Source organism: Phyllopteryx taeniolatus, chromosome 4 (genome assembly GCF_024500385.1).
Source record: "Phyllopteryx taeniolatus isolate TA_2022b chromosome 4, UOR_Ptae_1.2, whole genome shotgun sequence".
NCBI lineage: Eukaryota > Metazoa > Chordata > Actinopteri > Syngnathiformes > Syngnathidae > Phyllopteryx > Phyllopteryx taeniolatus.
Window position 1 is genome coordinate 6,581,573 of NC_084505.1, and position 24,308 is coordinate 6,605,880.

Here is a 24,308-nt window from a genome sequence, read left to right on the forward strand (position 1 = left end):
TTCTTTTCTCAACCTTGACTGCACAGTGAAGGAAATGGCAGAATTGCTGTTTCCAAATGCAACTCTCATCATGACCTTAACAAAATGACTGGGACCCAGAACAAACAGGTCGTACAGACCCCTAATTTACCTGTGAGACCATAACAGCAGCAAATGTGTGTGCTCATGTTTGTTCGCAAGAATGCGCAAATCTCACTTTGCCATGCCCGAGGCCACATGTTCTGATCTGTGGGCTCTTGCTATGTTCTCAAGTGGGCTGCAATGAAAGGGAAATGGACAGTCTAACCCCTCCTGCCACCACCCAGCTCCACCAGCCTCCAACCATCCACCTCCCCCCACCACACCCAAGTGATTGATTTACTGAAACACTGAATAACAGCTTATTAAGTGGGTTCTCTGATCTCATTCTGTTCAATTTGTGTTTCTTGTTTGTCCTTCACCAAACCCCTTCAAGGTTTTGAAACAAGATTTTATGATTCTGCATCTTTTTTTCCCCCCCTGTTCCATCGCCTCCGTTTTACCATGGAAACCTCACATGTATTGTACTGCCTTTGTGAGTATGCTTTTTTTTTTCTTCAGGCGGGTGGCTGGTTGCCACGGTGGCCCATGGGCGGCCGCCAAGCCTTACAGCTCAGGTGGGTGCTTCACTCTCTTTTGTTCATTCTGATGCACCGGTCATTTTATGTGCACTTGCATAGTACAGCTGATTAAAAAAAAAAAATAACATAAATTGCCTGTTAGTTATTTCTTTTGAAATAATGCTTGTCATTGTGCCAAATATGCTTTCAACTTAGAATATATTTTCCAATAGTGTGATTGTGCGTTGTATTGTTTGTTGCTTTCATATTTGATTTCTTGTTGATAAACCAAATAGTGACTATTTCTGAGCAGTTCAATTGTGGAACGTTTGCCCGATTGTGTATCTTGATGCAGATTCCATGTGAAAAAAAGTTTCCCTTAGCCACAAGATGGCGTAGTAGTTGCTTGAACTAAAAGGACCATGTGGATAGATTTGATATCATTGGCACTATTAATTATTTGATTCAGTCCTAAAGGTGTCATGCTTAAATGTGTAACTTGAAAAGTCCATATTCAAATTATAGAAAAGGTCATTTCCTGTAAAGACTGGCTGGCTGGTGCATTTTGAATTTACATCGTCTTCGTTGCTCCACCTTGTTTGAAATGAGGTCTGTTCCTTTAAGTGATCTCTCCAAAAGCCTTCTTAGTAATGTTGCTTATATTCCTTATTCACAGAAAGTGGTGGAACGTGAAATCTTTCATCGGGACAGCAGATCTTCTCCAAGTGCAAAGCACAAATCGGGTAAGATTATTTCTGGATGAATTGTTGTTGTTGTTGTTTTATTGTTAATGTTGTGCATGATTAAAAAAAAAAAATTGGAATCCATTTTAACATGTCACCATGCACCTGAGCCTTTGATCGAGCAAAACCATTTTTCCCTGCGTATTTATGGTATCTCACAATGTAAAGTATTGTATAATTATGGAAAACAGCATGTTTTTTGTTTGTTTGTTTGGTTTTTAAAAATATATATATTATATTTAATCATAAATATAAATAAAGTACAAATGAAATTGTACTAGATAAAAATGACTTTTCATATGTGGGAGGCTGGAATATTCAATTGTTTTGTAAGTGTTAGTATCTTGGTGTGGGAAGTTCTTTTACACATGTGCAAACATGGCAGGAAATACACGTGCAGTGAACGTCTCTCACGTCAGGCTAAATGGAATGACAGGGTCGAGCAATCAACCGTGGACATGTACCCTTCTGGTTTTGCTTAAAATAAACCTCTTTTCATGCTTTCTTACCACCTTTCAAACCTTGTTATACAACCCTAATTCCAATGAAGTTGGGACGTTGTGTCAAACATAAATAAAAACAGAATACAATGATTTGCAAATCATGTTCAACCTTGATTTAATTGAATTAATTACAAAGACAAGATATTTAATGTCCAAAATGATAAACTTTATTGTTTTTAGCAAATAATCATTAAATGAGAATTTAATGGCCGCAACACGTTCCAAAAAAGCTGGGACAGGTTCATGTTTAGCACTGTGTTACATCAACTTTTCTTTTAACAAAATTCAATCAACGTTTGGGAACTGAAGACACTAATTGTTGAAGCTTTGTAGATGGAATTCTTTCCCATTCTTGCTTCATGTACAGCTTCAGCTGTTCAACAGCTCCGTTGTCGTATTTTACGCTTCATAATGCGCCACACATTTTCAATGGGAGACAGGTCTGGATTCCAGGCAGGCCAGTCTAGTACCCGCACTCTTTTACTAAGAAAGACACGCTGTTGTAGCACGTGCAGAATGTGCTTTGGCATTGTCTTGCGGAAATTAGCAGGGGCGTCCATGAAAAAGACGTTGCTTGGATGGCAGCATATGTTTCCCCAAAACCCGTATGTACCTTTCAGCAATAATGGTGCCTTCACAGATGTGTAAGTTACCCATGCCATTGGCACTAACACAGCCCCATACCATCACAGATGCTGGCTTTTGAACTTCGCGTCCACAACAGTCCGGATGGTTCTTTTCCTCTTTGGCCCAGAGGACACGAAGTCCACAATTTCCAAAAACAATTTGAAATGTGGACTCGTCGGACCACAGAACAGTTTTCCACTTTGCATCAGTCCATCTTAGATGAGCTCGGGCCCAGAGAAGCCGGCGGCGTTTCTGGGTGTTGTTGATAAATGGCTTTTGCGTTGCATAGTAGAGTTTCAAGTTGCATTTACGGATGTAGCGACGAACTGTATTTACTGACATTGGTTTTCTGAAGTGTTCCTGAGCCCATGTGGTGATGTGCTTTACACATTGATGTCGGTTTTTGATGCAGTGCCGCCTGAGGGATCGAAGGTCACGGGCATTCAATGTTGGTTTTTGCCCTTGCCGCTTACATGCAGTGATTTCTCCAGATTCTCTGAACCTTTTGATGATATTATGGACCGTAGGTGATGAAATCCCTAAATTCCTTGCAATTGTACGTTGAGGAACATTGTCCTTAAACTGTTCGCACCCACCTGTTCCCAATTAGCCTGTTCACCTGTGGGATGTTCCAAACAGGTGTTTGATGAGCATTCCTCAACTTTCTCAGTCTTTTTTGCCACCTGTCCCAGCTTTTTTGGAACGTGTTGCAGCCATAAAATTCTAAATTCATGATTATTTGTTAAAAAAAAATCAAGTTTATCAGTTTGAACATTACATATCGTGTCTTTGTAGTGTATTCAATTAAATATAGGTTGAACATGATTTGAAAATCATTGTATTCTGTTTTCATTTATGTTTAACACACCGTCCCAAATTCGTTGGAATTGGGGTAGTACAAATAGTCTACTTCTTTTTACAGAACAACTTTTTCCATCATGAACACAGACAAGAATCCTGGATTTGTATCCACAACAGGAAATGGGATTGGTGAGTTCCTGTTCCTTCTCTATAGTGGTACCATCATAATCCTGCTTCTATACATGATATTTGAATATTATGTAAGATATTCACAAATGGAGCAGAAGGTGTCAATTGTAATTGCATAATAACAATTTTTGGAGCAATTTGATGAATCATATAAACATATCTTGGGGATTATTATTGTTAATCAAATATAAATTACAGCAAACTCTTTTTAAGAGCCTGTGCTTCTTTCTCAGACAATTTCACTGCTGGTCCAAATTTGAAGCCACTGAAGGAGAAAGAGCCCTATATATTCTCAGTTTCTGTGAGCCCACTTCATTAGCAGCCACACCTGCCTATGCCATAACATCACCTCTAGTTTGGTATTTGGTGGATAATTTGGTATGGTCTGGAGCAGGCACGTGCACACATAGACCCCAAGTAGTGCTCAAGCACCTGCCCTTTTGCCCTGGATGAAAAGAGGGACCTTTTTGCTACAGCCCATTTTTCTTCTTCATTCATTTACTGTATTTAAAAAATAAATAAATAAAAATAACCCTCTGTAATCAGTTCCACCCAAAGTGTTTTGATATTTGCGGGGCATTTATTTGAGTCCTTGGGAGAATTTTACATATGCTCCAACCTTAATGTATTTGGGGTTAATCAGAGGCACTTTAAATGGTGGCAGGTGTGTGCTGACCCCCATTTAACATGAGTTTCAGTGTGATTGGTTAATTCTGAACACAGCCACATCCCATTTATAAGAGGGTGTGTGCACTTCTGCACTTGAGTGTGTTAGCTCAGTTGTTTGTTTTTACTTTCCTGCTCTTTTTAAATTAATTTGTACAGGTTATAGGTTAACTAATAGTGGAAAAAAGTTTCAAATAATTTATCTTGGTCTTAATTTTGTATACCACAAAAACCTGCCAATTAAACAGGGGGGTGTAGACTTTTCATCTCCACTATACCTTCCCTTCACCTCTTTTAAGTTTTTTTTTTTTTTTTACTGTATTGACTTTTTTACCATAATTCATATATAAGTGAAGTATATACTACAGTTTTTTTTTTTTTGTAGTATGAGTAATTTTGGCAATGGGTGCCCTTTCTTTGGCTTGAGCACCTGGCCCAAAAATGTCTGTGCATGTGCCTGCTCTGTAGCATTATGGTATGGTTTCTGGCAAATTCTAACCGAGCTAGAATGTTGCCAGTGGTTTTGCACCTTGTTGTAAACCCTCTGAGTTCACATTCGTAAAGTCGGTCACTTGATTGTAGATTTCACCAATGAATGCCTACCTTCTCCAGAGTATTCTTGACTTCTGTTGATGTGATGTTTATTTTCCCAAAGTAAAATATTCGGAGGTCATCCACTTGAGTTGCCTTTCAGCAGCTCAACACTGCTTGAACGCAAAAAATGATGGTCATTTCCCTGATCTTAACCGAACAGAGCATGCTTTCTACTTCCTGAAGACGTAACTCAGAATTTGGAGCGCTCCATGACTGTAAAAGATTTACAGCCAATTATTGAATATTATTGTTATATTTATAAGTATGTCACTTACTCGTAGTCCAAATACCTTTAAGCCACTGAAAAAGGAGGTACTCTGCATAAAATGTCTGCCATTCCTAAATGATTATGGAAAATTAAAGGTGAAAGGTTACACCTGCTCACATGATTATTTTCGTGCAAATCTATTGTCGGGAATTTTTTGTTATTGTCCAAATGCTTTTATAACGATATATGTTTCTATATCTTGATTTTAAAAAAGGGGATATTTCCTTTTGCTGCTCCACATCGGTCCCACAAGATTTTCTAAAGCCCTGCTCTACAGTACATCTGCATCATACACATCATCCGGTTTATTGTGCTCAGAGCCAGCACTCTATAACAGGTCTACGTTTGTGCAAAGTTTCCATTGCACCTCTGAGCATTTCCCACAGTGCAAGGGGCCGCTTGTCAGCAGCTGTGCCTGTCGCTGCAGAGACCACGTGTGGTTTTTGGATGGACCTGAATTCACTGGTGGTTGGTTGACATAAGTTCTCAAAGAAAGGTCACACAAATGAGCCCTGAGGACATGTCATAGTGTCAACATCCTGCATAAAGAATGTTTTTTGTTAAGTAACGACATAAGTTAATTTACTATCTGGTCTCAATGTTTTGTTAGAAAAACAAAAAATAAATTCCCACAAGGAATGGAATTCCCTGCAAGATTTTTCACCTATACTGGTTCTAATTATTCACAGAAAATGCCTACCCCTAATCTTCTCCTGATGTGTTGTGATCTTCCTAAATTCTCCCTTTAGCCATGTATACCAAAGTAACGAATATGTATACATGTTCGTTAAATATTTGTTATGCATTTTGTGAATCTCAATTCATTCAAGAGTCTTTTGTTTGAGGCCTTATAAAGTAAATATGTAAAAATATCATTTATTAATTGTGCCTCACTTACTTTATCCTTACTAAGGCATGATTAAGGTCGAGGATGAAGAGACTGGAAATGAGACATATGCTGAGGCTGAGAAAGAAAGAGCAATTTTGCCAAAGGAGGAAAGAGAGGGTGTCACTGAGGAAGGAATGGAGGAAGGATACGATGGTGACAGGACAGAAGACGATGATGACAATGACGGAGAGAGAGATTCTGCGGTTGAACCAGAGGACTTGTCGCTGGTGGACTATTCACTTTACAACAGCGCAGCTCTGCAGGATGCCTCAACAGGGGCTGCATCAGAGAGGACTTACATGACTGGCGCCATGACTCCCCACATGCAGCCAATGGGGAAGCTTAACTGTGACATCTGCGGCTTGTCCTGCGTCAGCATCAACGTACTTCTGGTGCACAAACGCAGCCACACGGGTAAGTGCAGGAACTCAATCAAGATCTCACATCATACAACAACCGTTGTGCAATCATCACACTGTTGACACCTTCAGTCGATAGTGTTTTGCGCAAGGTAGGTCAAAATGTGAGTCACATAGCAAATATGAGCACAATGGTTTGCATCCAACCTTTGTTTTAACGTGTAAAAATATACACTGTTCTTCTTCATATAATCAGAGAACACCTTCAGCTATGAAGCATCAGCTACATTAACTTACTCATGATTATTCCTTATTTAGGGTTCCAAAATTATAAATAACATTTTAACATTCCTAAATGTGATACAAATAGAAAGAGAAGCTATCCTCTGTATAAATTAAATTAAATTGAGGATGCTTGACACACGCACACACACAAATGTAGAGGTAACAGAGATGTGGTGTGTCATAGCTGTGGTACTGGTAAAGTGGCGCTTTATAGGTAGCGCTTGGAGGGAAAAGAAAAGCTTGTACAATGGATGTAAAAAATCTATACACCCATGTTCAAATGTTTTTGTTTTTGTGATATAAAAACCTGGAGAACCGGATAAACAATTTCAAAACTTTTTTTCCGCCATTAATGTGATCTATAGCTTGTACGACTCAATTTAAAAATGGAATATTTTCGAGAGGGGAAGTAAAAATAAACAACTGCAATAATATGGTTGCACAAGTGTGAACACCCTTTTACTGTCTCACTTGGAACAAAGCTGTTTTCAGAATTAACCAATCACAGCGCACACCTGACACCATTTAAAGTGCCTCAGATTAACCCCAAATAAAGTTCAAATGTTCTAGTAGTCTTTTCCAGGCATTTTATTTTCTTTCGAGCAGAAGCCTAAAGCTATTGTGCTAACACTGACAGCAATTTGGAACTGTTTATAATTCTCACCACCTTGTCAAAGGTCCCAGTTCCAACTGAAGGAAAAACAGCCCCAAAGCATAATGCTGTCACCACCATGCTTCACTGTAGGTGTGGTGTTCTTTGGATGATGAGCAGTGTTGTGTTTCCACCAAACATACCTTTTGGAATTCTGGCCTAAAAGTTCAACCTTGGTTTCATCGGACCAGAACATATTTTCCCACATGCCTTTGGGAGATTTCAAGTGTGTTTTTGCAAAATTTTAAAATTAGTCAGACACACTTTAAATGTTGGCAGGCTTGTGCTGACTCCCATTTGTCATGCGTTTGAATGTGAATTCTGCACACAGCCACAACCCCAGTTATAAGAGGGCGTTATCTCACATTATCAACACATTTTCTCGGTTGTTCATTTTTACTTTCCCCTCTTGAAAATGTTTTTTAAATTGAGTTGTACAGGTTATACGTCACATTAATGGTGGAGAAAGTTTTGTCATGTACGTCCTCACCACGTCTCATTTTTGTATATCACAAAAACCTGACATTGGAACAGGGGTGTGTAGACTTTTTATAAACGCTGTATGTGTGTCTACCAGCAGGCACAATAAGAACTTGATATTTCTGGTTAATTTGTCAGTATGTACAGTGATACTCGACATTTTTGTGAAACAAACAAAAAGAAGTTTTCAGTGCGTTAAAAATGTAATCAATAATTTTTTTGATAGCTGCATTGCACAAATTTTTGTACGATGCAACTACAAATTGTACAACTTTTGGGACATTCAACCTTGCAGTTTTCACTCACTGTATACAGACCATTAGCACTACATCAGGTACACTTGCCAATTTAATAGGACCAAATACCAGTACTGTATCAAAAACAAAAAAAAGTGTGCTGTTTTGTCAGAGAAGTATTTTGTTTATTATCGATTACAGTCATGTAGAACAGCACTGCATTTTTACTGAAAGAGGTTTGTAATATTTAGTTCTAAATAAAGTAAACACACAACTCTACTGCATTGCAAACGTCAACTATAACAATAAACATTGTTTGATTAATACGTCCCACAGTGTCAAAAAAGAAAAAATCATCATTATTATTATATTACAACCCCAAGGAAGTTGGGACGTTCTGTTAAGAAGAAGAAGAATCGCCTTTTATTGTCATGAACATGCATGCATGCATACGAAATTAGTTCTCTGCATTTTACCCATCACAGTGAACACATGTTAGTGGAACACACTGGAGCAGGGGGCAGCTGAAGCACCCGGGGAGCATTTCAGGGTATCAGTGTCTTGCTCAAAGACACCACAGCCTTGAGTCTGGGGGATGTTGGCGGACGGTCCAGTCGGGGTCTTGAACCTAGGTCCCCAACATCGGCAGGCGATGATATTAACCATTGGGTCACGGCTGCACACAAACATAAATAAAAACAGAATACAATGATTTTCAAATCATGTTAAACCTATACATAACTGAATGCACTACAAAGGCAAGCTATTTAATGTTCAAATTGATAAACTTGATTGTTTTTAGCAAATAATCATTAACTTACAATTTTATGGCTGCAACACATTCTAAAAAAAGCTGGGACAGGTGGCAAAAAAGATTGAGAAAGTTGAGCAATGCTCATCAAACACCTGTTTGGAACATCCCACAGGTGAAGAGGCTAATTGCGAACAGGTGGGTGCCATGGTTGGGTAAAAAAGGAGCTTCCCTGAATTGCTCAGTCATTCACAAGCAAAGATGGGGCAAGGTTCTCGTCCTTGTGAACGAGTGCGTGAGAAAATAGTCGAACACTTTAAGGACAATGTTCCTCAACGTACAATTGCAAGGAATTTAGGGATTTCATCATCTACGGTCCATAATATCATCAAAAGGTTCAGAGAATCTGGAGAAATCACTGCATGTAAGCGGCAAGGCCAAAAACCAACGTTGAATGCCCGTGACCTTCGATCCCTTAGGCGGCACTGCATCAAAAACCGACATCAATGTGTAAAGGATATCACCACATGGGCTCAGGAACACTTCAGAAAACCAATGTCAGTAAATACAGTTTGGCGCTACATCCGTAAGTGCAACTTGAAACTCTACTATGCAAAGCCATTTATCAACAACACCCAGAAACGCCGCCAGCTTCTCTGGGCCCGACCTCATCTAAGATGGACTGATGCAAAGTGGAAAAGTGTTCTGTGGTCCGACAATTCCATATTTCAAATTGTTTTTGGAAATTGTGGGCTTTGTGTCCTCCGGGCCAAAGAACCATCCAGACTGTTATGGATCCAAAGTTCAAAAGCCAGCATCTGTGATGGTATGGGGCTGTGTTAGTGCCAATGGCATGGGTAACTTACACATCTGTGAAGGCACCATTAATGCTGAAAGGTACATACAGGTTTTGGAGAAAGATATGCTGCCATCCAAGCAACGTCTTTTTCATGGACGCCCCTGCTTATTTCAGCAAGACAATGCCAAACCACATTCTGCACGTGATACAAGAGCGTGGCTTTCTTAGTAAAAGAGTGCGGGTACTAGACTGGCCTGCCTGCAGTCCAGACCTGTCTCCCATTGAAAATGTGTGGCACATTATTAAGCGTAAAATACGACAACGGAGACCCCGGACTGTTGAAAAGCTGAAGCTGTACATCAAGCAGGAATGGGAAAGAATTCCACCTACCAAGCTTCAACAATTGGTGTCCTCGGTTCCCAAACGTTTATTGAATATTGTTAAAAGAAAAGGTGATGTAACACAGTGGTAAACATGACCCTGTCCCAGCTTTTTTGGAACGTGTTGCAGCCATAAAATTCTAAGTTCATGATTATTTGCTAAAAACAATAGTTTGTCAGTTTGAACATTAAATATCTTGTCTTTGTAGCGTATTCAATTTAATATAGGTTGAACATGATTTGCAAATCATTGTATTCTGTTTTTATTTATGTTTAACACAACGTCCAAACTTCATTGGAATTGGGTTTGTATTATAGGCTATTGTTATTGAGCTCTCGCATTAGATCTCATCAAATTGTGTAAGTGTACCTAATTAAGTGTCTCCTTTTACTGTTTCTGTTATGGCAACATGGACATTTTGGCCTGGGGGCAGGGAACTTCATCTCACAACTTCACTCTCAGAGAACTGTCATAGTTGTTCGTTGTCGTGGTTCTTAGTGTTTTTTAGTCATGTGAGAAAACAGTTTGGGTTTTCGGACAATGAATGTGGATGGTGCTTTGTTCCCTTTTCAAAGATGGTGAGTGATTGATATAGTTTTTGCAAGTCACTACAGGCAGAATAGGAAGACGTTAAAGGTTAACATCTGGCTAGAAGAAGTTTAATTACTGAAAAATAATTGAAGTATGTTGGAACACTACATCAGGGTGTGGTATTTAATCGGAGTCTACAGTCCTTTAAATCCCCGTAGAAGTGAGAAAAAAAAGATAGAAATTGATATTTTATGGGAAAATGTTTCTATCCCACCCAGGTGAGAGACCATTCCACTGCAGTCAATGTGGAGCTTCCTTTACCCAGAAGGGAAACCTGCTTCGCCACATCAAACTCCACTCCGGGGAGAAGCCTTTCAAATGTCCCATGTGCAGCTATGCTTGCCGCCGCCGCGACGCCTTGAGCGGGCACCTGCGCACCCATTCTGGTACCAGCCAGCAACATACACACTCAGTTGAGAGACTGCTGTGCACTGATACTGTATGCACCTGTGTTTTGTCTTAAACCCGCACGCATGATTTCTGCTGCGGCTGCACAGCTTTTCCAGTAAGACTTTGCTATGCATGATGACATACCTCACACATGACTTCTTACTCACCTCTGGAAACTATCACTTTCAGTTCATGTGCTTCACCTTTGGGTATGCTGCACATCATCAGTTTTCAGGAACTGTTGGGCTTAAGTTAATAATACTACTCTGTCTGCTGTTTATCCATTCAACCATACATTCATCCATCCATCCATCCATTTTCTATACTGCCCATGGGTCATTTTCATATAATTTGATCAATAATGGCAAGGACACAAAATCTATTTTAGCAATTTTTTTTTTATGCCGCCTTGGTTTTAGATGGGTGAATGTCTCCCATGCTGAAACAGCCACACTCAAAGTCCTATTTTCCAAAAGTTATTGATTTAAAATTTGAAGCATTCATAGTAAAGACAATCCCTATTGACGGAGCAAATGGGGGTGAACCACTGAAATACACTTATTGCATAACGGTGAAGACATAAAGAGCTTCATAAAAGTTGCACAAGTTATAGTTATAGTTAGCCCTTCAAACTCTTCGGATACGAGTGCGTAAATGATCCTAACTACTACTACTTTATAAAATCGTAATAATGTTAAAGACGTGCAATAGTTCCAACACTGTCACAAATTCATACACATTCATTCATTTCTCAGAAATAACTTGAGTGAGGATAAGCGGTTCGGAAAATGGATGGACGTACACCATTCACTTTGCTGTCTGCTATTGTGTGAATGCAAAATGGCTGCCTCATCCTGACTCTTCAGCTCACAGATCCCTTTGGTGTATTGCAACAACATAATGAGGCTCTCTCCAGTGGCATTAACAGTAAAGACAACTTGAGTGACAAAGACGGACCATTTCATTTTGTAAAAGAACCAAGAAGGGAACTCTGATGACACTCAAATGCATTTGTGTTAATTCTCATGGAAATGCATATAAAGCATAGGACAAAAATCCTCTATATCCAAAAATGTAATGAGCATCTTCAGATCATGTTGCAAATCTGAAACCTTCATTTCGGACACCTACTGTAATGGTAAAGACATTTCGGCATTATAATTTTGAAAAATGCTACTTTAGAATTGTTTTTTCTTCGAAACAATTCTGACCTTTCGAACGATAACTGCCAATAATTCAAATACTCTTATCAGTAAAATTAACTGATTTTCAAAAGTAAATTCAGTGGGCCACGTCTTAACCGTTATTGATCAAATTGTATGAAAATGACCCTTATCCTGTTCAAGTTTGGGGTTCTGTGCTGTTTAAATGTTCAAAAAACAAAAACAAAAAAAAACCTCATCTATGAGTTTAACTGTCCTGCCCACAGTAGAGAAGCCCTTCAAGTGCAACCTCTGCAGCCGCAGTTACAAGCAGCGCAGCTCCCTCGAGGAGCATAGAGAGCGGTGCCATGTCTACATTCACAGCAAAGCACCTGCTGAGAAAGGTGAGAAGCTGTCTTGTGTTCAGCATCCTTTCAATATACATTCTCCTCCTGCAAAAAAAAAAATTTAAAATCACAGGTAATTCACATCATTGTGCACAACACTGCAGCTGTGCTGTATTCTGACTCACGGTCATTGTACAGCACTCCTATTAATTATAGGTCTTATTTTTACGGGCTGGCAAATGATTGAGTTTTATAGCTGCTGGCCCTTCATTACAGCAAAATAGGTTATGTATGCTGTGGTGTGGTGGCCTGCTGCTTAACAGACCACTTCCCCTCCCTGCAGTGGCACAGGCGAGCCACTTATGTAGGGCACATGTTTCAACCAGCTCACGCACACCAACAAAATGCCTTTGCATTCTTATAGGAGCGCACTACACCACATACACAGTATTGCGCTTATGTGGTCACCAAATGTCGAACGTTTACGCCTGATAGTGTTCGTGGTGAGGACTCACATCCTCATCCTGCACTGGTGAAGCACAAATGTGCCAGGAAGTGTGCTCAAAGGAACTTTTGATCTTACATCAATATCGTGTACTTCCTTTGCCTCAAGCTGCTGAGGTGTGATTCAATCCATTTTTACGTCCAAGGTAGGGAGGAAAGTGGACTTTTGGACATACCGCCTGATTTTCCTTCTTTAGTTCTTACTCGACTCTATCACTAAACCTGTTGCGCTCGTTGTGTGAAGCAGACGACAGTCACCTATCAAGGACTCAGATGGGCACCGAGCGTGCTCTGCTACTTGACAGGCTCGCCACAAATGTAGCCAAACGCAAGAGTTCCATGCCGCAGAAGTTTACAGGTAAGTACCTCCTTCACAACGAACAAACTATAAGATTTTTGCAGTGAGACGTTTTCCACACGGATTTACGTTGTTTTAATTGATATGACTGTCGACATATTTCCACAATTCCGCTTAAATGTCCACCTGCTTACTGTATTCTTTAATGTCAATACTTAAAGCGACAGTATGAAGTGCTCTTTTTAAAAATGTACTGTATGTAATGTTTGTGCTTTTACATGTGCCTTTATGCTACAGTTTATGGACATGGGTATTATAGCTACACCTATCAATCAAATAGTTGATAAAAGTTTGGACTAGACCACTTTGCTGGCACTGAATTTGAATCATTAAGACATTTCTATGATTTCCGCTTTGAGGAAACAGTTTGGGAAAGGCCAGTGTCAGCATGACTGTCCATCTCAACTTGTTTTCTTTTCACTTCCTATAGGTAACCGGCATGTGTTTTGTCCATAAAGTGTAGTTTGGAGTGAGCTTTTACAACATTTCAAGTTTTTTGTCAGAGCTACTTGTTTGTCTGTCTATCGCTGGCCTCCGTGTCTTGCCAGGAGCCCCGCAGAGTTGTCTGAGCGGCCCTCAATTCCCAGCACCAACTGTGCCATAGGTGGGTACCAGTAACCATCCACAGATGAGTGCATGGATATCAGCGGGAAAGGAATTAGGGAGTTAATGAATTAGATGACTTACTCACTTGGTATGTTTGATTCAAATTAACTTGAACATATGAGTAATCCACGAACAAATGATCACAATTTCAGTAAATGGGTCACTTGGAAAGCTTGTTTGTTTATATACACACACACACACACACACACACAAGCATTTTTATAGCAAGATACACTGGGTTGTAGTTTCACAATCGGGTCTAACGATGCCTGCGACGTGAGGGATTATGGGCAAAAACACTTCCAATGTCTTTATATGGTTGACAAATGAAGTGAGCTCTTTCAATATGATAACCACAGGGGGAAAAGCCAAGTAATGACTGCAACCGCAGAGACAGAAAAAGGCGGGAGGCAAGAAACGTGAGCAGGTGCCTCTGTGTCTGTGGTGCAGCTGCAATTGAGGCCCTTGTCTGAGTCATCTGCTTCCTATCAGCTCTCTGTCCTCTCTATGCCTCTGAGCACAACTGCTTCTTCCGGATTCTTCAATCTTAAAAATCTTTTGACCTGTGAATCTGGTGTGCTCCAGTTTCTGTGTGAGGTTCTCTTTTGTTGACCCGGTGGTGGGTCTCTTTCTCTACTCTTCAAATCTCAAGAGGACCCTCAAGGATTTCTACTTGATTTTCTTTTCTATTTTTAAGACACATCTGCTTGAAGCGCTGCTCTGAGTATGTACTTCTTCGGTCCAACTACAGCACGAAGTGATGTGAAATGGATGCTTCCCCTCCTTGACTTGAGCTTGCTTTGTTTTTGTGGTGCTGATCTAGGTGATAACGGTGTCTGTCTGGACCTGAGCTTGAACAGGAACCCAGTTCAACAACAGGACCCTCCATTAGGGTCCCCTGGGCCTGAGGTCCACAGCCAGCAGCCATTAATGCGTTCGGGCCCGGACAGTGATCCAGCTCACTCCCAAAGGCCTTACCCCGTCCTGTTAAACCGCAACGACATCAGTCCCATTGGCCTCACCAACGGCCTCAAGATGATTATGCCGTTGCCAGGTCTCCCTCACACCCCCCAGCAACCTCTTGGCGTGGATGCGTTCTACACTGACAGCTCCCACGGATCTCCTATCATGTATAGCTTAGGCCACTTGCTGGGTGGGCTGAACCACCAGAACGGGATCCCACACTCTCAGCCCATTCCCTTGTCACCCCTGGAAGCTTTGCAGGTAGCGCGGGCTGACCGAGAGGCTGGGGGGATGCATGGGGCGTTGTACTCCTGCAGCCACTGCAAGGTGATCTTTCTTGACTACGTCATGTTCACCATCCACATGGGATGCCACGGCTTCCGCGACCCGCTCGAGTGCAATGTTTGTGGCCATCGCAGTCGAGACCGTTATGAGTTCTCATCACACATCGTCCGCGGGGAGCACCGAGTGGAAATGAAGTAGCTACCCACATAATACACACAATTTAATAACAGCAAAATGACTATGCAGATTTACTTTTAGAGGTAGATTGTGGAACCAGAAATTAAACAATAGACTATGTGGTGTGTTTGAGTGTATTCTATAGGCGGTAGCTTTCATGGATGTTCTTATAGTCATCCTGTATTCATCTGAAATGATGGTCTCGAAAGAGTCAAACTTGGTTTTATCCCTTGTGGTGAATACCAGGCTGTAGCAGCTGTTCATTTAGAACATTCAAATGTTCTCGAAAAAAGCAAAATATATTATGCTGTTTTTTTGTTGTTGTTTTTTTAAATCTTCATATAGAGGTGAGAATAAAAAGAATATTTTTTGTCACATTAATGCCTGCTCCTTGTTGTATTTCATCATCCAAAAACACTGCCAAATAAAAACAAAAGAATTTTGTCATCAAGCTGGTCGAGTCTCAGCTTTGTAGGCTGTGGTTTGAGAGACGTGCAGTTCACTTTAGAGGATGTGTTTTGTTCACTCTTGCAACACTTTCGGTGTGTAGTATCAGTATACATTTCATTAACTTTGGTGAACATGATGTTACTTGATGACAAAAATTTTGTAGTTAATAGTTATGTCAGGATTTGCATTTTCTCATGGTTATTAGAAGCATTCCTACTTTCACTGCATCACTTTGAGGCATGTAGAAAGAAGATAAACCAAGATGAACTATAAAGATTGTTGCATCCAGCCAGTGAAGTGAGACTTCCTAATATTGTTACTAAAATTAATAATTCAGTTTTGATAATACAACCCCAATTCCAATGAAGTTCGGATGTTGTGTTAAACATAAATAAAAACTGAATACAATGATTTGCAAATCATGTTCAACCTATATTTAATTGAATACACTACAAAGACAAGCTATTAAATACTGAAACTGATAAACTTTATTGTCTTTAGCCAATAATCATTAACTTAGAATTTTATGACTGCAACACGTTCCAAAAAAAGCTGGGACAGGTAGCAAAAAAGACTAAGAAAGTTGAGGAATGCTCATCAAACACCTGTTTGGAACATCCCACAGGTGAACAGGCTAATTGGGAACAGGTGGTTGCCATGATTGGGTATAAAAGGAGCTTCCCTGAATTGCTCAGTCATTCACAAGCAAAGATGGGGCGAGGTTCACCTTTTTGTGAAAAAGTGTGTGAGAAAATAGTCGAACAGTTTAAGGACAATGTTCCTCAACATACAATTGCAAGGAATTTTGGGATTTCATCATCTACGGTCCATAATATCATCAAAAGGTTCGGAGAATCTGGAGAAATCACTTCATGTAAGCGGCAAGGCCGAAAACCAACGTTGAATGCCCGTGATCTTCAATCCATCAGGTGGCACTGCATCAAAAACCGACATCAATGTGTAAAGGATATCACCACATGGGCTCAGGAACACTTCAGAAAACCAATGTCAGTAAATACAGTTCGGCGCTACATCCGTAAGTGCAACTTGAAACTCTACTATGCAAAGCAAAAGCCATTTATCAACAACACCAAGAAATGCCGCCGGCTTCTCTGGGCCCGAGCTCATCTAAGATGGACTGATGAAAAGTGAAAAAGTGTTCTGTGGTCCGACGAATCCACATTTCAAATTGTTTTGGGAAATTGTGGACATCGTGTCCTCCGGGCCAAAGACGAAAAGAACCATCCGGACTGTTATGGACGCAAAGTTCAAAAGCCAGCATCTGTGATGGAATGGGGCTGTGTTAGTGCCAATGGCATGGGTAACTTACACATCTGTGAAGGCACCATTAATGCTGAAAGGTACATACAGGTACAGGTTTTGGAGAAACATATGCTGCCATCCAAGCAACGTCTTTTTCATGGACGCCCCTGCTTATTTCAGCAAGACAATGCGAAACCACATTCTGCACGTGTTACAACAGCGTGGCTTCGTAAAAGAGTGTGGGTACTAGACTGGCCTGCCAGTAGTCCAGACCTGTCTACCATTGAAAACGTGTGGCGCATTATGAAGCGTAAAATACGACAACGGAGACCCCGGACTGTTGAACAGCTGAAGCTGTACATCAAGGAAGAATGGGAAAGAATTCCATCTACAAAGCTTCAACAATTAGTGTCCTCAGTTCAAAAACGTCTATTGAATGTTGTTAAAAGAAAAGGTGATGTAACACAGTGGGAAACATGACCCTGTCCCTGCTTTTTTGGAACTTGTTGCAGCCATAAAATTCTAAGTTCAGGATTATTTGCTAAAAACAATGAAGTTGATCAGTTTGAACATTAAATATTTTGTCTTTGTAGTAAATATAGGTTGAACATGATTTACAAATCATTGTATTCTGTTTTTATTTATGTTTAACACAACGTCCCAACTTCATTGGAATTGGGGTTGTACATGGATCACTGAAGGCAGACTACCAATGGATTTGTAAAAAAAAAAAAATCAATTACAAACATTTTTAAGCACAATAGTCAGAATATATTGACGGTGTTGCTGGTGCTAAGCGTAATATCCAAGTACTGACAGTTTCACCTCAATGCCTTCAGTTCAGCAGAGGGTGTTGGCTTCATCCAGCTGCCACCACACTATCTATCCATCGTTTGCAGTTCCCTTTTCTCACTTTAGGTTTGAAGAGAAGTAACACTTGTGCGGTAAACACCACAGCTTCATGTCCATATGTGAGATTAGATATTCTCATCAAATATAAAGGCACAGGCACCATGCTTTTTCCACTCATAAGCGGTTGACTTTGGGATTTTTTTTTTTTTATGTACATCTAAAAGCGTGTCTAGTGACTTGATGAATTTAAAAGATTGACTTGAAAAATAAAAAAGTAAATAATAACATAAAAAAGCATAAATAGAGTTTGCTTTTGAGAGAAGAAACCACATCATTTACTTTTTAGTGTTTAGCCATACAATAGAAATAAATGTTCCTATAAATACAGGCACACGTGCCACATTAAATGTTTAAACTAATAAATATGAATCATTAAAAGGCTTGCAATGTTCTTTCCGGTTTTATGGTTACCATTTTCATAGAATGGCTCTCAGTAAATGTAAACATTTGGATCAGCATTCATTTTGTAATAATAATCATCATCAACCATTTATTCATACAGTTTACACCATCTTCATTATTACGTCTGAATAATTATTTATGATTACTACCACATTATTCACCGAAGCTCAAGGATGGTGTTGAAAACCCCACATCCGGTCATGGTTACAAAATGAAAATTATGTGGGATCTGAACCCTTTTTTCAGAAAGACGACAGTTTCGTGGGTTCTTTCTTGACATCCGCCAATTTTTGTGGAAATTAGATTGTTTTTTTTTTGTTTTTTTTAATTCCGCTGGTTGATACACAAACACCCATCCATCCATTTTTACCGCACCACTTCTCCTCACTCGGCTCGTGGGTGTGCTGTCGCCTGCACAAACAAACAGAAAGGTATCGCGCGCGACATCGGCTGGCGAAACCACTTGGAATTGTCACTTGGCTGTTTTGTGGGGATCCTGCAGATGGCGCCGTTGACACGTAATTCATGAAAGGAACACGTCCAGCGGTTTTCATGCCGCCGTACACATGCTTCGATGTTGGAATTAAAAACGACTTTGTACGGTATAAATGTACACAGCCGTTGGTAATAAATCCGCCAAGAATTTCCATGTGACGGGGGAAAAGTGCGGAGACAGAGAGGAGGAAGCGCAAATCCCAGCAACGTGCTAGTGCTACCTTTGCTATGCCAGTTGTTGCGACCCGGAGGATCTGATGTGAGCATGCGCACTGCATCGCCTCTATGGGGACTGGGAGGACATCACGGAAAAAACGGAGCAGCGGCACCACCGCGAACCCTACGCCGAGATTGCGCACGACTAAGCGGCCCAAGACTATGCCCAGCGCGGCGCTAGCGAGCGGGACGACCCCTTGACAGGCCTGAAGCCAGCTCTGCGCCGCCGCCGGGAGGGGTGGGGTGGGGGGGGGGGACGGACACATTTCTTCATGTGGGAGCAGCATGCGGGAAATGGTCGGTGGTTGCTGCGTGTGTTCCGACGAGCGAGGCTGGGCTGAGAACCCGCTCGTCTACTGTGATGGACACGGCTGCAACGTCGCCGTACATCAAGGTAACGCTAGCCGCCGTTAGCGTGGAAGCGGCGGACAGCTGTGACGGGCGGCTGGGGTGGGGAAGGGTGGGGGGGGTGTTATCGCTCGGGTAGGCGGGCAGCCGGTCCGGTTGCTGGCTGGAGCCGACGTGCGCGTGCGTGTGAGAGGTAGGGGTTGGTAGGCGTGCTATCTGGTGGTTCCTTGCTATTAGCCACCATACTTATCCAAACAGAATTGAGGAGTTTGCATGTGTGCCACACAGTTCTGAGGGTCGGTGTTCAAACCTTAGCTCTGGCCTTTGTGTGTGTGGGGGGGGGGGTTTGCTCCCACATTTCACAAACATGGCTAATTGAATACTGAATTGGAATCCACGGTGTACTCTGGCTTTTGCCCAAAGTTGGCTTGGAGACCCTACTGAAGACCATATAGAAACTGGATGCCTGGATGTTTTAGTCCTTATGTATATTACCGGTTTGTATGCCAGTAATAACCTGGCATTTAACCGATTGAGGCAGACGGTCACCCCATGTTTCAGTCTACAATCGTCCTATTAGGTGCAAGTGGTGCTTTTGACAATTTGTTGGAACTCTTTAAAGACCCCGTAACGTGAATTCATTATGCGTTTGAAGATAATTGCTGAAAATGTGTCAAGACTTCAAGCTGCATAGTACACAATTGTGCCGATATTGCATTATAACTGTTTTTCGCCATTTCAGTTTTTCAGATTTTGGGGGTGTGGCTAAAATGGAGTCCGGGTACGCGCTTGGGTTTAAAGCATGAGCCTCCCCCACTATTTAAGAACTGAGTGCCTTCGTTCCGTGGCTATCTGGTGCAATTGCGAGTTACTAATAATTACTTGGCACATTTCTCCCACTACAGTGCGCAAGTGAGCTTCACGAGTTATGCCCTCGCCACAAAAAATGCATCATCCCTTGATGCCACGATTTACAGAACAGCTCGGTGCCGTTATTTAAATTGGGAAGTGTCAGGTATTGTGTTATTTAGGCTACTGGAATAAGTTGAAAGGTATAGCATTGTTGGTTTATTAATAGCAGGAAACATGGTTAAATGTCATGTCATGTTGTGTGACCTATTGGCTGAATAAAGTGTACCGCTGTGTTTAATAAACGGTTACCTTTCGCTGAAGTTTCTCTGTAATGTGGACCCACGCACCGAAACAACACCAAGTAAGGTGTTGATGTATTGGACAAGCCTGCCAGCGGTCCCAGGTGTCTGGAAGCCTTTTAGCTGGTTTGCTAGTACTGTAGTGCCTATAGTCGCAGCGGGGGGAAGCCCACAGCGACTCGATGGGAAACAGTATATTGCAGCCACCAGAGGCTTTAAGCTGATATATTTTCACGGCTCAAACATATAGGGATGTGTAGGCATATGCTAAACATAGAAATGTATACGACTGACAGGTGAAAGTTGTATGGGAGGTGTTTTTAGCAGATTCAGGGGACACGCCCACAACATCTGAGAGCTGAGAGCCCGCCTCTATTCTTCACGGTTTTGGAGCCTCATTTTATTTACTTATTATTATTCATTCAAATTTAGCAGGCTCTGTGGTGTGTCAAATTTTCAAGACTTTTTTTTTTATTTTTACTTTACAGTGGCTTTAAAGAACAAGGACTCATCTTAAACCTGCTCTGTGTCTTGAGATTACTTTAGCTGTAATTTGTTTTAATATTACTGAAATGAAATTAAATTACATTTGTGTTTGTGTCTCAGCATGCTATGGCATCGTTCAGGTGCCCACTGGCCCGTGGTTCTGTCGTAAGTGTGAGTCACAGGAGAGGGCAGCGAGAGTGGTGAGTGGACCAACGCACAACATTAAAAGTGTGTCCCTTCCCACTCTGATATCACAGTGAGTAAGCTGTGCTCTCTCATGTCCTTCCATAGAGGTGTGAGTTATGCCCCCACAAAGATGGCGCTCTCAAGAGAACAGACAGCGGAGGTGAATATGTGACTCGGTTATACAACCCTAATTCCAATGAAGTTGGGACGTTGTGTTAAACATAAATAAAAAAAAGAATACAATGATTTGCAAATCATGTTCAACCTATATTTAATTGAATACACTACAAAGACAAGCTATTTAATGTTCAAACTGATAAACTTTATTGTTCTTGAGCTTATGTGTTCTACTTTATTTGTATGTATGGATTACTTTGGTTGTTCCCAACATCTGGTGAAATTTTCATGTCATTTAATGAGATAAATGGTGACGTGTTAAATACTTATTTCAGCTGCTGCATGTACACACACACACACACACACATACAACCCCCATTGCAATGAAGTTGGGACGTTGTGTTAAACATAAATAAAAACAGAATACAATGATTTGAAAATCATGTTCAACCTATATTTAATTGAATTAATTACAAAGACAAGATATTTAATGTTCAAACTGATCAACTTTATTGTTTTTAGCAAATAATCATTAACTTAGAATTTTATGGTTGCAACACATTCCAAAAAAGCTGGGACAGGTGGCAAAAAAGACTGAGAAAGTTGAGGAATGCTCATCAAACACCTGTTTGGAACATCCCACAGGTGAACAGGCTAATTGGGAACAGGTGGGTGCCATGATTGGGTATAAAAGGAGCTTCCCTGAATTGCTTAGTCATTCACAAGCAAAGATGGGGCGAGGTTCACCTCTTTGTGAACAAATGCGTTGGGGTGTGTGTTAGTGCCAATGGCATGGGTAACTTACACATCTGTGAAGGCACCATTAATGCTGAAAGGTACATACAGGTTTTGGAGAAACATATGCTGCCATCCAAGCAACGTCTTTTTCATGGACGCCCCTGCTTATTTCGGCAAGACAATGCCAAACCTCATTCTGCACGTGTTACAACAGCTTGGCTTCTTAGTAAAAGATGTCCTCAGTTCCCAAACGTTTATTGAATGTTGTTAAAAGAAAAGGTGATGTAACACAGTGGTAAACATGACCCTGTCCCCAGCTTTTTGGAACGTGTTGCAGACATAAAATTCTAAGTTAATGATTATTTGCTAAAAACAATAAAGTTTATCAGTTGGAACATTAAATATATTGTCTTTGTCTTGTATTCAATAAAATATAGGTTGAACATGATTTGAAAATCATTGTATTCTGTTTTTATTTGTGTTTAACACAACATCCCAACTTAATTGGAATTGGGGTTGTAATTGCACTCCTGTTCTCTGTCTTTTTTTCCCCCCTCTGCCACCGCTCTACCTTATAGGCAAATGTTCAGACTTTACATGCTCTCAATCTTGTGTTGTTGTCACCATCAGGTTGGGCTCACGTTGTGTGTGCACTTTACATACCGGAGGTGCAGTTCGCCAACGTCCTCACCATGGAACCCATCATCTTACAGTATGTTCCACATGATCGATACATGAAGGTATTGAAACACTCCTTAAAGTCCTTAAAGAGGGTCCCAATTTTAAGTGGAGCACTCACAACTATTTCCAGTTTTCTCCAGTTTTTAGCCTGTTTGCAGGAAAACTGAACACAGTTTTTCTGAATTATCTTTATGAACAATTACACTTCTCCACAAAACCTTCGGATTGAAGTGGATTCAAAGAGAGTATCGTCCCTCACCATGAAGTTTGCGGATTCGATCCTGAATGCCCCGCAAAAAACACACTGCTAATCCTGAATCAGAGGTTCAACTTCCTGATGGTTGCGATTGGCTGGCGACCAGTTCAGGGTGTAACCCGCCTCTCACCCGGAGATAGCTGGGATAGGATCCAGCACGCCCACGACCCTAGTGAGGATAAGCCGGACGGAAGATGAATGAATGAATGAATGAACTTCCCGATGGACCCTCCTCTCTAGAACTCCTAAATAAATCTTACCTGAGAGACAGAGGAGTGTATTCCTCCTGTAGTTGGAACACCCCCTCCGGTCCTCCACCCCAGTCTGCCAATCCAGGCCCACCCACCATGCACTCACCATCAAACCACACCCCCAGGCCAGACTCCAAAGGTGGTTACCCGCAACTGGGCAAGGCAAATTAAGGTCCAATTGTATTCCGCATCATCGGGGTTAATTTGAGCCAGGCTTTCTCTGATCCCCCATACTATAGAATAAAGCCCCCAATAACTTAGCTCATAGGATCAGTAGCACTTGCCAACCCTCCACTGCGATAAGGTGACTGCTCAAGGAGGGGGTTTAGTTGTCCTGAGAGTAAAATTGCATGTTTGTAAAAAAAATGGTAGCCACCCAAAAAGCTAAGCGTGGATGCTAACCTCTGAACTGGACAACATTCCTTAGCCAAAAGATCAAAGAACAGTTGTAAAGGCTTTCCTCTCTGGAAAGGATGTTTGAAAATTCGAACTCCACTGGCTCTATCTAGCAAAAGACACTGGCTGCTTATAAAAGGTGCTACTCTGTGGTTAACTCTATTTTGACCAGTTGCAATGAACAGAAATGCCTGTCCCATTCAGACAATGCCCATCAGCTCTGTTATCAAACAAATTGAAGATATAAGATTTGTTACTTAAAGTTGAAATTGGGGTGTCAAACAACTGATTGTTTGTCAGTAGAATGTTGCTATTTCTCTCAGACCCTCAGCGAAGGTAATGATGTTATGAAAAAGTTACAATTAAATATGATCAAAGAGAAGTATATTGTATATAATAGAATCTACATTAATATATATAATTATTTCACACATAATGATAACAAATGACCTTAGTTACTGATGAGCACATCCACCTCACCGGGTTCAAATCCGCCCTCGCCTTTGTGACGTTTGCATGTTCTCCCCGTGCCGGCATGGGTTTTCTCTTGGTACTCCGGTTTCCTCCTACATCCCAAAAACATGCACGGTAGGTTAATTGAAGGCCCTAAATTCCCCGTAGGTATGAATGTGAGCGCAAATGGATGTTTATATGTGCCCTGTGATTGGCTGGCAACCAGTTCAGGATCTACCCCGCCTCCTGCCCGCAGTTATGCAGTATGCTGGGATAGGCTCCAGCATACCCGCGACCCTAATGAGGATAAGCGGTGTAGAAAATGGATGGAGATATGGCTTGG

At 41.1% G+C, this 24,308-nt stretch overlaps 2 protein-coding genes across 10 annotated transcripts in view; both read left to right on the plus strand.

Annotated features, from left to right (window-relative positions):
- Nucleotides 1-616: 616 nt before the first annotated feature.
- Nucleotides 617-15,615, plus strand: LOC133477443 (zinc finger protein Aiolos-like). Of its 5 annotated transcripts, XR_009788365.1 has the most exons (10): nucleotides 1,049-1,187; nucleotides 1,255-1,321; nucleotides 3,374-3,441; nucleotides 5,883-6,272; nucleotides 10,611-10,778; nucleotides 12,212-12,328; nucleotides 13,023-13,133; nucleotides 13,682-13,737; nucleotides 14,099-14,158; nucleotides 14,563-14,643. XR_009788365.1 is itself a non-coding variant. In XM_061772209.1 (8 exons), exons 3-8 carry the CDS (start codon nucleotides 3,390-3,392, stop codon nucleotides 15,183-15,185), a joined length of 1,464 nt encoding a protein of 487 aa, XP_061628193.1. In that variant the 5' UTR covers nucleotides 617-635; nucleotides 1,255-1,321; nucleotides 3,374-3,389; the 3' UTR covers nucleotides 15,186-15,615. The 5 variants fall into 5 exon arrangements, 4 of the variants coding, with proteins under 4 accessions (XP_061628193.1, XP_061628191.1, XP_061628194.1 ...); XM_061772209.1 differs by lacking the exons at nucleotides 1,049-1,187; nucleotides 13,682-13,737; nucleotides 14,099-14,158 and adding an exon at nucleotides 617-635 and having other exon boundaries at nucleotides 13,020-13,133; nucleotides 14,563-15,615; XM_061772207.1 differs by lacking the exons at nucleotides 13,682-13,737; nucleotides 14,099-14,158 and having other exon boundaries at nucleotides 1,064-1,187; nucleotides 13,020-13,133; nucleotides 14,563-15,615.
- Nucleotides 15,616-18,611: 2,996 nt separating this feature from the next.
- LOC133477444 (protein AF-17-like) overlaps nucleotides 18,612-24,308 on the plus strand; it is a 29,258-nt gene continuing 23,561 nt past the window's right edge. Inside the window, exons 1-4 of one of the 5 annotated variants that reach the window (XM_061772215.1) lie at nucleotides 18,612-19,296; nucleotides 21,008-21,087; nucleotides 21,179-21,233; nucleotides 22,559-22,668. In XM_061772215.1, coding sequence (XP_061628199.1) covers nucleotides 19,188-19,296; nucleotides 21,008-21,087; nucleotides 21,179-21,233; nucleotides 22,559-22,668 — 354 coding nt within the window. In that variant the 5' untranslated portion in view covers nucleotides 18,612-19,187. The remainder of the gene's footprint in view (nucleotides 19,297-21,007; nucleotides 21,088-21,178; nucleotides 21,234-22,558; nucleotides 22,669-24,308) is intronic. The other 4 variants (XM_061772212.1, XM_061772211.1, XM_061772213.1 and 1 more) reach the window with 4 other exon arrangements.